The following is a 17,174-nucleotide window of genomic DNA, read 5'->3' on the forward strand; positions in this document are numbered from 1 at the left end:
GCTAACTCGTTTCCGTGTTTTAGGACTCTTGCCTGGAGCACTTTGTAGTAGCTAACCAATACTCATCCCTTGATTTCAAGGAATGCAGTCAAAATAGACAATTATGTCAACATTAACCAACTTGAAAAAAATGATTTTCTTGTGATTGGAAGGGAGATCTCATATGATTAGGGTGGTATGGTTGTCTTTTTTGTTTTGCGATTGTCAGGAGACAGGAAGTCTCATTTGCAGACTGTTAAAGGATAAATTGGATATACTTAATTCCACCACAAGGATTTGGTTTTCATGTCTTTAACCCAGTTGATATATTTTGTTTTTATTTATGATCTAGTAGCATTTTGTCGATACAAAGATTTCACTCAGTACATTTAAAACTTAGAACTGCTGTGTTGCAGTTTGTTCGTCACATGCTGCATGTGTGTACCTTCCTCTTTTTGGACAGCGTTACAAAGTGGACAGAGATAAAAAACCTCATCCCTGACACGAACACGACCTTGGGCACAGCGACATCCCCAACGCTGTCCCCTGATTGGTCAGCCAGCGGCACAACCTACCCCAAAACCTCTGACAGTTGCCTGCAGTACTCGTGGGCATCTGAGTGTGCAGCTACATGTGCAAACATTTGTGTGTGTTTGTGAGCAAAGAAGAGACAGTACAATGACGACAGAATCAGTCAATCTGATTGACAGAACTGATCAGTCCACCCACGGTCAGCCAGCAGCTCTCCATGACCTCGGCCTCTCGTCTGTCCACATTAGTTTGGCCTGTATGATTTCAAAACTGGACAGTCATGGTCACATGGCATGACATGTGATCACGTCTTGAAGCGAGTGTGGGTATTTAACAGCGTTGTGCAGACTGGCGCCTTCAGTCTGATGGTGGTGAACGTTCTGGCCATGTTATGATTGATTTCTCTTTATTATTTGCATTGACTCCTCTGTATCATCATTTCTCAATCAGGTTTTTCAAATTTAGTTAAATTTAGTAAAATTGTAATACTTATTTCTTACATTACTGTGGGGGTCCCAAATTGAATTTCTGACACTAGCCCTCTTGCTTATTGCTGTAAGGGCAGTGTGTGTGTGTGTGTGTGTGTGTGTGTGTTGGTGGAGTTATGATGGCACTCAAAGGAGGAGGGGCCTAAGTCAACCCTCCCTGTCCTCATTGGTTGGCACAGGCCCTCCCCCCACTCTTTTAAAAGCCTGCTTCCTCACCTGAATTACAAAATAGCTGCAGCTCCTCGCCCATTCACTTGTCTGTCCTCTCTCTAAAGAATATACTTTCTTCTACAAGAAAATAAAGGAACAATCCGAAACTTCTTAAAGGAACTTTTTTAACATAAGTGAGTATGCCTGCTTTACTTGAAAACTGTGTTCACAGTGTGCATGAAAATAAGGCTTCCAGCTTTCCGTTGTTTAATTTCCAAAAATAGCAATATGTTTGCTGTCAAGGCAAGAATGGAAATTCTTTAAGCTTTGGGGTTTGGACTCTTCTAGCTGCAGCAGGGTATGTTTAAGGAACTTACTTTGGCATGCCAAGTAGAGCAGAGTCTGCAGTGTGCATTGCTGGAAGGAATTTCACTCAGGTTGCGGCTGATGTAAGAGTTTGTTTAGGTGGAGGATGTATGAGATAGTAGAAGTGTTTCCAGAGTGAACACATGCAGCGTTAGACTGATTTTAAACTGTGCAAAAGTTTTGAGACTGGGAGTATTTTTGTGATCTTTTTTTAGCGTTTCTGCTTTCAATGAATGCTTGGTGTTTGAATATTCTGCAAATCAAATTAAGCTCTATACATACCTGCAAGGTTCTTGATCTCTAATGCAAACTGAATATGTGTAATCTTTTGGCCTTAAACTTGTTGACTCTTGTTGACTCTCAGAACAAAGTCTAGTTATTGCTTGCTGTCCTTTTAAAGCTTTAGATCATGTGGTAAAACAACCAACAACAGGAAGCATGATGACTGATAGGTTTGGTTGATTTGCATGTGTTTTCCTGTTTTCTATTTTCACAAGCCACTGTGCATGAATTTGCATGGTGGCTTCTGCTTTAAAATCAGTGACAGAGTCCCTCAGCAAACACTTGAGAAATTATTTTTAATGCTGATCATGTTCTAAGACTTAAAGTTTGAGACAAATAGAGACATTGTGAATTTGTGTAATCATGAAAGACCTGCAGAAGCTTAATGTGTTGGCCGTGGTGGCCTGGCCCACACTTAGCATTAAAATGAACAGCTGTAAACACAAGTGTGAAGACGTCCCAGGACACCGAGAGGACACAATGGGATCTGAGTGCTTCAGCCACGTTCAGAGATGCATTTGTGTGCATACAGCATTAACATGTAAATTCTCGTCTCTGCAGCGCTGTTTGTTTCTGGCTGTGTCGTTAGCATTTTGTCTTTTTCTATCCAGTATGCAAACGCCCTCAGCAGTCTACCTTTACGACTGTGTGACTAAGTGCAAATGTGTGTCTTCTTCTGTTTGAGAGGATTCAATGAATTGTAAGCAGGAGAACAAGTTCCAGCAACAAGTGGCCAATCAAGGAGCATTTTACACACAATATGTTAATCAGAGGTGTGAACCACAGTCAGTTTCAGCCGCGCAAATGTGATACTGATCAAGAGCCGGGCCCCTGTGGCACACTGCCAAACGTGTGCTTTCTATAGTGTTATGGTTGTAACAACAGCAGCGATAAACTCAGGAAGGCGTGAAGTTAACCAAGACAGGTTAATCCACTTGGCAGTGAAAAGTGAAGACTGTTCTCCGATTCTCTCTCACCACACAGCGGAAAGCGACAGTGAGAGATTAGTAGGTGTACTGGCCTGTGTGATGTGGTTGTTAACGGTAATGTAGCCACTTAATCTCTGTTGGCTCAAAGATATTGGAGGTTTTAAAACAGCCTACTTCCGAAGAGGAGGATCACAGGGAAAACAACAGACAATCAATGAGGAAAACTTTGTTGGAAGAAAAAAAAGTTTTGTCCTCAGATAGGTGGGGTCATGCTGGAGAGTTTTAACACCTCTGACTTTGTTTTCAGCTGTAATCTTGTTGTAAAATGGAAAGCTTTCAGTGCATGCATGGTGGCGTGTTGACTGTAAACACTTTCTGATGCAAAAAGCCTGCTGCTACACTTCCTTCAGTCCAAACTGTTGTTTAACATGCATCAACTGGTGGTTGTACTTTTCCTATTTCCCCTTTATGGAACTTTACAGTCACGACATTTCTGAGGGGAATATTGTACTGCTTTACTCTCCAACATTTATTTCACAGTTACCTTGCAGATTGAGATTTTACAAAAAAACAAAAAAAACAATGATCAGTTAACAAAATTATACATTGTTGTTGAAGATTAAAGAAGCCAGCGAACACCCTAATCGATAAGTTGATGACCGCAAGCTGAATATCTTTGGTTGTGGACACAGCTAGAATTCATTTCAGGACATTGTTTCTTGGAAACACTGATCAACTGTTTTCACCATTTTATAGACCAAACAGCTAATCAATTTATTGGGAGAATAATCAACAATAAAATAATTGGTAGTTGCAGCCCTAAATTATATAGTAAAATATATACTATTCTTTTTTTGTGTCTTTCAGCTCTTTGTTTTGTTTTGTTTTTTCAACCGTCCGCATTACTGTTTGCTTCACTTTCAATGCCCTACCTATTTTTGGCCACAGCTGTCACCTATTTTCAGACGAAATTAGGGATAAACTCATAAACACAGAGAAGCATTTAGCTGCCAGATAGTCTCAGTAAATTCCCAGTGCTGGAAGTGACACTTCCCAGTTGGTGCTGTAAATACTTTTAAACAAAGAGAATTTTAGAGCTATACTTTCTTGTGTAACACCTACTATGTCATGGTTATTTACTTATTGCTATGATGCGTGTTTGTTTGTCAATAGCCCCTTTTACACTGGCTGTTCAAGGCGGGAATCTCACACTATTATTAGTCCTCGTACACCGAGATTGCGTTGTAAGGCTGCTTCAAAATCCCTTCTTTATGCCTCCTTTGCATTTTTACACAGAACCAAATGACATGGCAGGCATCATTCGGCTATAGCAATCAAAAGAGGCATGAAGGCTGTGACATGTAACGCTACAGCGTCGGCCTCTAGTAATAAGAACTATGACATAACATGTCAGTCACAATCATTTACTGTCCCTGTTATATGGCGGCTGATCTGATCCTATGCTCGAGGGTAAGGAGCCTCTAAATTTTATTGTTTTCACAATATGCAGAGATTTACAGCCAACTGTTCTTCTTCTTTGAGTTAGCCGCTAATTGCAAACAGCTGCTATTGATATCTTCCATGGTGAGGTAGCCAACATAATATGTAATCAAAATATCTTTCCTGATCACATCTTTGTGGCTTTATGTTTTACACAGACCTTGTTTTGGGGCTGATACTACCTCTGTTCCCAGCTTAGAGGCGAGACAACTCTGCCCCCCTTATTCCGCAGTTGTACATTATACAGAATGGCGAGGTGGCATGATGGTATGATATTCCCACCTTGAACAGGCAATGAAAAAGTGGCTATTGCCTCAACATTTTTATAAAAGGTACAATCATGAAATGGGGAAACAGAGTTGTCTCGCTTTTAAGGTGGCAGCAGAGGTAGTAACAGCGCCAAATCGACTTCTGTGTAGAAGGAACAGCTGGCAGGATGGGACCTTGAACAGAATGGGTGTGACATTTTGATGATGTGTTAATCGTGCGACTCGCTGTCAGGAGATTTAAAAAGCAGCTATCGGCAGTTAGCAGCTAATTCACAAAGAAGGACAGTAGCCAAAAAAGTCCACAAATTGGGGAGACATTGAGGTCCGGAAGCTGCTTACCCTCTGAGCACAGGGCAAGATCAGCCGCCATATAACAAGGATGAAAAATGGTTGTTATTACCATGCTATGCCATTATCATGGTTTATGAAGCGCCACTGACACAAGTTACCTGCATACTAGATGTTGACACTGTTTTCTATTACATGTCACACCTCTCTTTTGCTTCAGGGACTTAAGAATGCTGTCAAAAATCACTCACTGTCACTCGCCGTCGTCTGGTTCTGTGTAAAAAGCAAAAGTTTCTTAACAAAGGGACTGTGTAGCGGCCCTGTTGTAAGATAGCTGTGCAAAAAGAGCCAGTGAGTAGAACTTCGGATTATTCCCTCCTCCCAATCAAAGAACTCTTTGTGTGCATGGCAAACAGCTCTGTAAATAATTTGGCTGTTAGTAGCATTTATAATCATTCAGGCTTTGTTCACTGTCTCCTTACATAACTTCATGATGAATACTGCAGATGGAAAATGTGTGTTCCCCCCTTTTTTTTCATTAAGGGTAGTGGGTGAGGCTGAGCAAACCAGCCCGTACACGAACAAGCGACCTGTTGATGGTGGCGGTCAGGCGGCCTCTTGAACTCATTGCCACCTTGACCTGGTTTCAAGTTTGTTGACTTAACTCCTACCAGCAACCTCTATGTACGTCAACATTGTAATGTCTTCCCCAAGACAGAAGTTACCCAAGTGAGACTTTATGTTGTATTTTACTAGCAGACTTTTTAAACAATAAAGTTGTTCATACCACAAATCAAGCTGGTGTAGAAATGGATATAGCGTTGAGGCTAACAGGACTCGAGTCTTGCTAGTGTTGGTAAAACTGTATGAGGCACCAAGGTTGCATCATGTCCTAGCTTTCCTCTTCAAGGTAACATAACAAACAGTCTCTCAGTTCCAGGAAACGAGATGGACTGATTTGCAGGGTAGAGGGCCCCATTTCACTCTGAAGTGTTCTTCATCCAAGGCCAAAAGGCCCTGCTGAGGCAGATAAAGCCAGACAATACATGCGTCTGCAAGCCTGTAATCAGAAAATGGCCATTCCTGTGGTGAACATGAGTGTGGTTTGAATTCTTAAGACTTGGGCAAATAGCAACTGTTGTTGGAGATGTGAACAAACATCTTCAGAAACTATCTTCCTTTAATGTTTCCTGTCTTTTTTTTCCCAGGTCTTCTTTAAGACGTCGAGCAGAGGTTGAGAAAGAAGCACATCACCACCTTGTGAAATCTAAACCCTGACTTACTGAAAACCCAACTTCTCCGCCTCTCGCCCTGCTCTGCACCACAATGCCAGGAGCCATGGATCGTATGGAGCTAAAGAAAGTCTCCACAGAGGGTGATGATGACAGCACAGACAGCCTGGACGACCGCTTCACAGAGCCCATCGACTCTGAGAAGGCCACCATTGACAGGTCAGCAACCATGATGCCAAGTTTTCTATGTCCTTCCCCATATGAGAAAGCCTCACCAGTCATTTGACACTGCAGCTTTGTTAGTGTGTAGCATAGTTCTGTAAATGTATGCCCTCTCAACATTTTAGGTGAACGGTCATTCTTGAATTTGTCTGTGAATTCGATGAGAGGTGAAGAAAAACCTGATTAATCTTGAAAGATTTCTGCAGTAAGATTTCCAGACAAATCTTTTTACCGACCTGGGAATTTTCTGTGACCAGGTTCGTGAATCACCTGTACTCACATTCTCCAAATTCATACCTTTTAAACTTCAGTAGGTAACTTTTATAAAAAATAATTCAGTCACTATATCCTGACAGTAGTACATGAGGCATTCTGGGAAATGTTGGCAATGAAAAACCTGCCCATCCCTCCTTTGCCAACAACAGTGTACACAGCAATGTGTGCACAGTTTTTAATCGTCTCAGGTCCCATAGCTCTCTCCACCTCAGAAAAGCTGCTCCAGTGTTTACTCTTGTCTTATTTTGGGCTCAGTTTAACAAATTATTTTGAGCTTGCCTTTTTACTGTAGGTCTTTTGTTTACTTGTCTATTGTTGGCAAAGGAGGAAATAGCCTTGCTTTTTTGATTACTGCTGTTTTCAGCTATTGTGTTTGCAAAGCTCCCATACTGAAGATATATGGCCTTACTGAGAAAGCATGTACGAGGAGAGGAAGGCTGCACAGCGTGTGCACGTGTAGTGATTGACACTGTGTTAGAGACTCCTCCTGGCTGTGATTCAAGGCAGGAATTTCACGCTATTATTCTGCCTTACCTTTTTGTATGAAAGATACAGCTGCGGAATGGGGGACACAGTTGTCTCACCTTTAAGCTGGCATTGGAGGTAACAGTAACAAAACATTGTCCATATAAACTGGACAGCCAGCAGGATGGGTCCATAGACGGGGAGGGTGGCATGTTATGATGACATGTTAAGTATGCAGCCTACCACAGGAGGTTTATAAAGTAGCTGTTAGTAGTTAACAGCTAAGTCAAAGAAGGAGAACTGCGGTGGAAAAAATGAACGCAAATTGGGATAACAGTGAGGTCTGGGAGACAGGGATGGTAAATGATTGTTATTGCCATGTTAATCACAGACCTTATTTCAGGCATTTATCCAAGAACCCAGTATCATGGAACTAGATAGCACTTGACTTGTAGTGCTCAATGCGACTAAAAGTACATCTGAAAAACTCAACAGTAATGTCCCTTTCCAGAAATCATGACTCTGTTACTCAAAATAATCCACTGACCTTTTTGTGAGCAGAGTCATGAAGGATAATTTCTGGACAGATCTTATGACTGACCTGGGTTTTTCTGTAACCAGGTTACTGTGTCACATGTACTCACATTCTCCAATTACCTGCCTTAAACTGACGTCTCCCACTAACCTGGATAATCGTGCATGTAAATATCGTTTCTGACGACAGACCGAAAGCGCAGCATGTTCCCCAGCATTAATATATGTTAATTTATCACTAATGGGTATTTGGAGCTGACAGACATTAGATTAAGTGAATAAATTAATTACTTATCGAGTTAGAAACCCACAGGGCAGCATCTCATTAATTGAGTGCAGTGTGACTTCAAAGTGGGTGTTCCGAATGATCTAACAGTGTTGATTGACTGGTGAGAAGTGGCAAGTTTTCAATTTCACATTAAATAAATGAAGCATCCCGAATAAATTAACCAGCACTGACAGAGGATAGCTGATCAAAACTCATGTCTTTTCTTTGCTCTTGAACACAACGCTAAGATTGATGCCAGGAGTTTTACATTTCGAGTCACCAAATACAACATGAAGGTAGTATTATATAGTGAACTGTCCACTGTGTATGCATATGTTAATTTGTGTTTTATTTTTTTTGGTCCTTGCAGCCAGTTTATGGATGACAATGATGACGGAGAAAGCCAGAAGTTCCTATCAAATGGAATAATGAAGAAGAAGAAATATGAGGAATACCATGAAGAATATGTAAGTAGTTTATTTACAGTATTCAAGAGTCTGTTTATTGAACAGGCAGCCCCTCCACGTGATGGAGCTTGTTAGTCACCGTATGAGCAGCCATGAAGGTTATTAGAAGCTCCTATTACAGTATGTTAGCAAACCAAAAATATGCACTCTGAGGCCAATCACATAAATCTGTAGCAAGTGTTCCACTTTTTTTTGTACATGGACGTTTCCAGTACAAACACAACGCTTTGGATTTAGTTTTGAGTACACTAGAATAAAAGGCATTCTGGGAAATGCTGGCAGTTATAAGTTGAAAAAGAAGTTGAGGGATAATGGGTCCAGTCAATAAAACTTAACAACTACTGGAAATGCACTTAACAACTCCTGTTTAACAGTGTATGAGAACGTGAGGGGGTGATTTTCCTTAAATTACAACTTGTGGGTTACAAAGTATTTACTGTTGGTATTAAAGTCTTGTGTGGTTTGCTGCACATGGCCAGATGTTTGCTCTCTCTCTTGTTGCAGCGATTACATTAACGATTTTATGCTGCTGTCAATGATCTTTTCAGCACTGTTGATCTGTTTTCCTCATACAAATGTCTTTCTTCTTTCTTTTCTCTTTGAGCAGCATCCTGGCCACACCTCCTTTGGGATGTCTGTCTTCAACTTGAGCAACGCCATCATGGGCAGTGGCATCCTGGGCCTGTCTTTCGCCATGGCAAACACCGGCATCGTGCTCTTTACGTAAGTACTGCTGTGGCACAACACAGAAATTGACAGCATTCTTCTAGTAAGAGCAGATGTTGATATAACTTCCTCCAAACTTTCCATTGTCTGTATACTGGCATTCAAAAACATAGCTAGGTTGTATCTGTGCCTCAACATTGTCCATGCTGGTTCCTCACAATCCTGAATAGAAGCCCTGAAATAACCTACAGACATAGTTTACTAACACAGGTTTCAGTTACACCACCATCATCCAATTAATACATCTTCATGTCAAGTTTAATTATAGAGTGATGATATGTAACAGGAACGTAAAACCTTACTGGACGGAACATGTGTGAAGGGTTGGTACTCATCAGGCTACGTGTGATGAATGAAAACCTTTTCACTTCTAGTAACCATGTATTAAGCATATGGTCTTATTATGTACCATACATTTCACTGTAAAATATAGTTTTTTAAATCAAAGGTTTTAAATGTTAACAAGATATGACTGTTTGCTTAACTTTTGTTCATATTTAGAGAAAGAAAAGTCTACAGCCATGCAAGCAGCTCTGTGAGATAGTATTTAGAAACAACGGTGCATCGAGTTAAATGCTAAAGCGCTCCAGGAATGAGTCCTAAATCCCAAAAATGACCATGTTAGCACTCCTGGTTCCCTCGCCTAAAGTCAGTGGGTTTTTCGCTAGAGGTTTTGGTTAGATGCCTAAAATAAGGGCTGTCCACACTCGTAAATTTTAAATTCTTTACATGTATTAAAAAAAGTGGCTAAATGAGACTACAGAAAGTCATCAAGCCAAACATGGCTTTTCAGACTCAGTGTGATGGCAGAGTTAAAGTCATGCCACCGGATTTAGTTAGTTTATGGCCTAACATTCTAGTAGCACTTACTTCTGGCATTTACGCTTTCATAATCATAAAAACCCTTTGTTGAGATTATCATGCCGAGCAAAACATGTCAGTATCATAAACACTTGTTTGCCACAGAGCTTATAAAACCCCAATGGAAAAAAATCCCACTTCCTTTTTGTCAAGTGAACCAGGGCGATGTTGATGATGTGCACCAACCCAGAAATGTTACTAGGACTACACATCGACTTTGATTTTAAAAATATAAACAATAAATTGTCAAGATAAGTAGAGGAAAAGTCCTCTTGCTACTAGGCTAATTTCTGCAATGTAAAACATAGTAGGCTTATGCTAATAATGTTAGCATGTTGTATTATTGGGGAAAATGTGTCATGCATAGAATTGTTTTGTAGGAGAACCTTGTGAGTTATAATGGAGACAAATTTTATAATGTTACCCCTATTTAACGTTGCTGTTGTTCTTGGCTTCACATAAGTAGAGGAAGAGTCTCAAGCAACTAAGCTAATTTACGTATTGTAAAATATTGTAGGCTTATGTTAATAATATTAGCATGTTGTTTCAGTGGGAAAAATGTGTCAAGCATAGGACAGTTGTTTGTTCGGGAACCTTGTGAGTTACACTGGAGATTACTTTTGAAACGTTAGCTTCAGTAAATGTCGTTGTTACTTCTGGCTTTATATTAGTAGAGGGAGGGTCCGCTAGCAGCTTAGCTAATAATAAATGTAAATGTCATAGGCATATCTTAATAACGTTAGCATGTTGTATAGTGTTGTAAATTGTTTTGTCTGTGGACCTTGTGAGTTATAATGGAGCCAAACACACTATACTTTTACTAATATTGTCACTATAAAGCAATGTTTTATGGCTTTAGAGGGATAGTTGAATCAATAAAACTTAACTGCACAGAAACTCATCTCAGTGACATAGAAACCCCATGGCTAACAATCGTTTGTAGGTGTAATTGCAGAGACACCACCACCGCATGAGTATAGATACTTACATCAGCATAGGCTGCTGGTGTAGATACGGCATAGGCTCTGTGTAGAGCCAACATACAACTATAAATCAGTCTTTGGTGTAGAGTATTAGCATGCTAACCTTTGCAAATTAACACTAAACCCAAAGCTCAGCTGAGGCTGATGGGAATGCCATTATTTATGCAGGTTTTATAAATCAAAGTAAGTTTAACCTGGTCATAGCAATCATAATCAGTTCATAATCTATACAGATGGGGGCATGGGTGTGTATACTAAAGTTAGTGAGACATTTCACTCTAAACCACAAATGTCACTCTGCTGGTGGTGCTACAGGAGATGCCAGGGGATCACCCGAGTTATTAGGATACATGGTTATGTGTTGGCTCACCAGTGGGACAGAATGACCTCTTGCAAAAATATAAATTACTGTATAGTCACATTACCATCTGGAACATACTGAAGAGCAGCTCTGCCTCACTGACATGTTTAAACTGCTGCACCCTGTACCCTCAGTACCTCTGACATCTTTTACCTAACAGCACCTTCTGTCCCGTGCATATGCATATCAGCATTCATGGGTGCCTTCCAACATCTGACACCCCTCACCCTCCTCTGTGTATTATCCATGCCTCTGCTGCGTGGCCACCTAATGAGCCGGGGAGGCTTCAGGGAACAAGAGAGCACTTCTCTGAAGCTCAGTGTCAGTGGAGTAGCTACTGAAAAATGATAGTAGATAGGAAATACTAATGAACTCCTGCCTTCTTCTAACAGTAGAGGTATCACAAACGTTACATTTTCTTGATAATACCACCAGCACAAAAACCCTCTCCATACTGTTGACTTTTCCCTTATTTCTTTCCTCCGCAACTTTTCACTTCCTTAGTCTTTAGATTTGAATGGATTTGAAATACCAAGGCAAACACTTGTATCATATCTCAGTTTTAGACTGATCCTTGACCTTTGCTTTCCTTTTCTGTGCAGAGTCCTCCTCGTGGCTGTGGCCATCCTCTCCTTATATTCTGTGCATCTGCTTCTTGTGACAGCTAAAGAAGGAGGTTAGTATGAAAAGCTAACTTTGGATTCATATTCCCTCGTGGGGCGACCTGGAGTCATTAATCAAAGGGTTCAGGAGCTGATCAGCTGAACATTAATCAAAACCATGTTCTCTTTTCTCCAATTTTTGCTTCTTTTTGTGAAAAGCTGTTAATGTGGAATACTTTTACCTCTTGTTTTGACTGAACTGCTCACAACTCATAGTTGTTAAACTTATGACAAGGGTCACAAGGAGATATTGCTTTGTTAGGGACTCACAAGCCAAAAAAAAAGTTGGAAACCTCTGCTTTAGAACAATTTTGGCAAAACTGTATTTCTGTACTGATGCACCCCCCTTGTGGTCATTGAAAGCAATTGTGTATTAGATGGAATTTACTTAGGTGAATTTAGAGGAACAAACTGGCAATATGAAAAACACCTTATGCTTTTATCCAGTGAAGAGTTTTTTTCCACGATTAAATCATCGTCATCTTGTCTGTTGTGGCAGGATCTCTTATCTATGAAAAGCTGGGAGAGAGAGCATTTGGTTGGCCTGGGAAAATGGCAGCGTTCGGATCCATTATTATGCAGAATATCGGAGGTGGGTGGTGATTTCATGTGTGTGTATCTCAGCTTGATTTTTGAAAATACAGCTGTTTACTGAATTTTAATACAGTTGCTAAATGTGCTAAGCTAATAGCTAAGCTTCTCTGTAATGTCTTGCAGCTATGTCCAGCTACCTCTTTATCGTGAAGTACGAGCTGCCTGAAGTGATCCGCGCCTTCCTGGGTTTGGAGGAAATCTCTGGGTGAGTGTGTGTGTTTCTAAAGATAACTATGTGTTTGTGTATAGATACAGTATAGGCTCTGACCTCATTTCAACCTGCTGTGTTTGCAGTGAATGGTACCTGAATGGGAACTACCTGGTGGTGTTTGTGTCGATCGGAGTCATTCTGCCTTTGTCTCTCCTCAAAAATCTGGGTAAGGACTCAGTCTTCACAAACTTCTAGTACTGCCACTGACTTCAAAGAAGCAGGACCCATGTCACTTCCTGCAGTCTGAAGCCATTTTTTTCTCAGTGCTTCCAAGTTCTTGCAGCTGTCCATAACCACCTATGCAAAACCAGGAGTAACGTAACACTAGTGGAGCCCTTAGTCAGCTCTGGCAATTAGGAGTTACCGTAACGTAACACTTCTATTAAGCCTGCAGTCAGCACTGTCGCTCAGATGTGATTTATGAACTAAAGAGTCAGATCCGCCTCAGCCAGCTCAGCTCCAAGAAGTCTGCACCATTAGCCCACTGCACAGATTATGTAATTAATACAGTCAGACAAAAAGAAGCAAATAGGATCAAAGCTACATGACCGAATTCAATTGAATAAATGACAACAGCAATTATGATCTTGGTGTTTGCAGACATTAGATTTGTATTCATGGGTGTTAGGTTTAGTCTCTGCTCCATTCAGGCCTTAAAGACTTCATTCACACTGCAGCTCGAATCTGAACTGCTGCTCATATCAGATTTCTCTTATTTTAGGATGTGGGTCACAACCTAGAATAGAGTGTGACCCATTTTTGAGATTAGACACCAAAATGATGTTAAAAAGACAGGAGAGATTAACAGAGGTAAAGAGTAAGAATAGCAAAGTATAGCATAGCACCAGTATCAGGTACTATTGTCTCTGCAGTGTCTGGGTTTTTTTTTCTATTACTGATGTTTTCTTCTCTTTAGGCTACCTGGGCTACACTAGCGGCTTTTCCCTTTCCTGCATGGTCTTCTTCCTGGGTGTGGTAAGTTCAACTCTGTAAGAACTTTTTAAAAACCATGAGCAGAATGTGGGATTCAGGCAAATAAAGCTGCATCTTTATATGTACTTTAAATGCACATCAGGCATTTGTCTGCATTTGCATATGACACGTACTAAAGCTGCTATAATCAATATTTTTATTTTAAAGGAATACTTCACTCACAAAACGACAATTTGTATATCAGTTATTCACCCTGTGTAATGTTAAATCCAAGAATAAAACTTTGTTTTTCTCACTGTTTTTCCACCCTGAACAAAGAATCCAAAAACGGAGAAAATGCCTGATGAATTGAAGTCATTGGGGTCCATGTTTCACAACAGCAAAACTATACCAAAACATCTGTTTACAAACTCTCATACAACTTATGTAGCATAATCCCAGTCTCATTTATGCAGTGGTTGCTCAGTACTTCCCAAACACATGAATTTTTGTTGTGACCTACTATTTTAAACCCCTCTGCATAATCAGCACAGGCCCACTACTTTTCCATGCCTGAGACAGTTTATGCAAAAGTGTTTTAAATAGTTAAGTTTAATGGAAATGCGATATCCTATTAATTCAATTCATCAAGAATTTTCTCTGTTTTTTTAGATTCTTTGTTCACCAGGGAGGCATGCAAGACAAACTAAGTAAAGAATGGATCCCATGACTGTGTATGCAAGAGCGATCACTGTCAGTGTTGTGTTAACAGCTTATTTCTGGCACCCCCAAGTAAAAAAAAAATCAGTCAATGTAGTTTTGTCAACATAGAATCAGATTGTTTACTTGCTAATTAGGTGTCTTATGATGATATCGTCCTTCCCGAGAGCCGAGGACTTCCAATATGGCTGAGAACCTTATGTAGAAAGATGTGACAAACATGGTTACATGCAAACATGGTTAAGAAAATTACACGACGTAGAAAATGGAGAAGTACCACATCTATTGGAAAATAAATGCCACAATGTCAAAATCTTGTTTCATTATTTCAATGAACACCACTTGGAGAAACACAACATGACTTAATATTGTTCTTTTCCAGGTGATCTACAAGAAGACAATTCTGCCCTGCCCTCTTCCATTCTTTTACCACAATTCAGCCAACCTCAGCATGAACGCCTCGCATATGCCGGGGTTGTACCCACCCCTGAATAGCTCAGCACAAATGGATTTCTCCCGAGCTGACGTTTCCCCAGCGGTGCTTGGCAGCCATGACGCCCATCACTCCACTGGCGTCCATGTGGAGCCTCACCCCGACGATGAGGAGATGTGCACACCCAAATACTTTGTCTTCAACTCTCAGGTACGATGGGGTTTTTGGTAGCTTACATTTGTCCAACTTGCTCCAGTTCAGTGTCATGTATGAATAGAAGCTCTTTTTAAGTCTGCAGGTCTCTAGAAACAAAGTTTCTTTTAGCGAAAGTGTAAAGGGTGTGACTTTTGAAATGCAGCCCCAGTGGTTTTGTTAAGGTGTGTCATCTACTCACTGGCACAATGGGTCTTCCATTGGTGCATTGTACCATTTGAATCAGTGACGGCAAGAAAAAAGAAGCCAGGATAAAGTGTCCCATGTATAATGTAAACTGTTATTAGAAGAGATAATCGACACAGTAAGCATAATCCATGTGAGTACCATACATTGGTATTTAAAAATAATCTAAGACAGTTGGGCTAACACACAGGAATGCATCTAGCAACCTACAAATCCAACAGAAGTAGATTGCCAAGCATTTGCCAAGACATGTTTAGTAAAGGTGGGGTTTTTTAGGGTGTGTTTCGACATTTCAGTGTGTGTTTAGGTATTTGAGTCTGGGCCCAAGCAATTATAAATCAGGCCTAGAAAATGACACATAGCTTTGTGTTCACATGGGGATGGTTAAGTTAAGTTGCTTCAACCAAGGTTGTTATTTTCACATTGTTTAGAAGTGAAAGCAGTCATTTCACCTTCCTTGACACGATGACTACCTGCTGCTTTTGAGCTATTTTAGGCTTTTAATCACATACCAATTGCAGTTCAAAGAATTAAGCGCAGCATAAATGTTTTTTTTGTTATCATTGCACTTTTGTAAAAAGCAGCATTTACCAACTACCTTTCCACTTCCATGCCACTCTGATTGTCTTTTTATGTGCCTGGAATAACAAATGGACAATATTTCTCCTAAAAAATTGCAGCTGGCTCCGTATTATCGTCAGTCTGTGGTACTTGTGAATAAAAAGTAGAAATGGCGGGCCAAAGCTGCGGGCCACAATGTCCCAACACGTCTCATCAGCTCTCAACTTGTGTTGAGGCCCTTAAGTGCTCAGCAAAGGTTTCTCTGTTCTTAAGTCTTTTGTCCCTCAGCTTTGGAAGCAACGCCCTTATCCATTGTTACTCATTACAAAAGTAATGCATTCCTCAATCTAATTACTCCCTGTACAATCTAATTTGTTACACTATGGTTACAACACTACTGTTGCATTGCTCTGCAGCATCGCCAGAGATGCATCATCATGTAGTTAACAATATGATGGTAAACCGCACATACATGTATGACCAGCTCAAAACAAGGCTCAAGAGAATCAAGAAAATAAAACCATATCAGTATGTAATGGAGGCGAGACCAAGTCATTGTTATGCAAGTCACAAGTAGGTCTCAAATCTTTGCACTCAGTCAAGACAGACAATTCCTAAGATAAGTCTTAAGTCCTAAACTTGAGTTTCAAGTTCTAAAAAAGTCATAATGCGCTCTTAGTTAAATGTAGTTCCATTTTAACAATTTTTTTTTTTTAAATAAATCAATCATGAAGGCCTTTTAGAATTTTTATTTCTTTATTTAAAATATGTATTACAAGTATTTTTTTAGTCAAGGGGCTCAAGTCCAAGCAAAGTCATGAGTCATTGTCGTCAGCTGTAGCTGTTTATATATATATTAGCACCATCGTTGTCTTGTACTGCCTAAAACTGAATTTTTGTGTCTTAAATTTTTCTGTACATTTTTCGTCTCCAGACAGCATACACTGTGCCCATCCTTGCCTTCGCCTTTGTCTGCCATCCTGAGGTCCTGCCCATCTACAGCGAGCTGAAAGAGTAAGTGCGCGTCCTTCCTTTACACCAAGCGTGAAAGTACCATCAGCACTCCTTCAAACAACCTTTAAGGGCCAGTTCAACTAAATAAAACCCATTCTCTCACTACAAGCCATGCACATAGTCTTTTATTTGTTGAAGTTGAGAAGTGTCTCACGATTGCATTTATTGTTTCTGCAGCCGCTCCCGGAAGAAGATGCAGAACGTCTCCAACTTGTCCATCTTGACTATGCTCATCATGTACATGCTGTCAGCGCTGTTTGGCTACCTCACCTTTTATGGTAAGAGCAACGATACTCAAAGGCAGTAATAGCGGGGTGCGACGTTAATGTTTTTTTTTCTTTTTTCCACTTGCTTTTTGAACTTGTTTTATTGTTCTAATAAACACTAACAACTAGTACACGTCAAATAAAATTTCTCCAAACATGTTTCTTGTTATTTTAGGTAGTTATTATCACGCTAATGTATGTTCAAGTGTTCATTTCCCCCGATAA

At 40.3% G+C, this 17,174-nt stretch overlaps 1 protein-coding gene across 1 annotated transcript in view; it reads left to right on the top strand.

The window, feature by feature from the left end:
* Window positions 1-1,186: 1,186 nt before the first annotated feature.
* The window catches only part of slc38a4 (solute carrier family 38 member 4), a 30,505-nt gene continuing 14,517 nt past the window's right edge, over window positions 1,187-17,174 (top strand). Inside the window, exons 1-12 of the mRNA XM_050036816.1 lie at window positions 1,187-1,342; window positions 5,991-6,233; window positions 8,150-8,246; window positions 8,854-8,969; window positions 11,780-11,853; window positions 12,339-12,431; window positions 12,557-12,638; window positions 12,728-12,810; window positions 13,561-13,619; window positions 14,659-14,919; window positions 16,604-16,683; window positions 16,861-16,961. Coding sequence (XP_049892773.1) covers window positions 6,109-6,233; window positions 8,150-8,246; window positions 8,854-8,969; window positions 11,780-11,853; window positions 12,339-12,431; window positions 12,557-12,638; window positions 12,728-12,810; window positions 13,561-13,619; window positions 14,659-14,919; window positions 16,604-16,683; window positions 16,861-16,961 — 1,171 coding nt within the window. The 5' untranslated portion in view covers window positions 1,187-1,342; window positions 5,991-6,108. The remainder of the gene's footprint in view (window positions 1,343-5,990; window positions 6,234-8,149; window positions 8,247-8,853; window positions 8,970-11,779; window positions 11,854-12,338; window positions 12,432-12,556; window positions 12,639-12,727; window positions 12,811-13,560; window positions 13,620-14,658; window positions 14,920-16,603; window positions 16,684-16,860; window positions 16,962-17,174) is intronic.

The sequence above is a fragment of the Epinephelus moara genome, chromosome 23 (assembly GCF_006386435.1).
Source record: "Epinephelus moara isolate mb chromosome 23, YSFRI_EMoa_1.0, whole genome shotgun sequence".
Lineage (NCBI taxonomy): Eukaryota > Metazoa > Chordata > Actinopteri > Perciformes > Serranidae > Epinephelus > Epinephelus moara.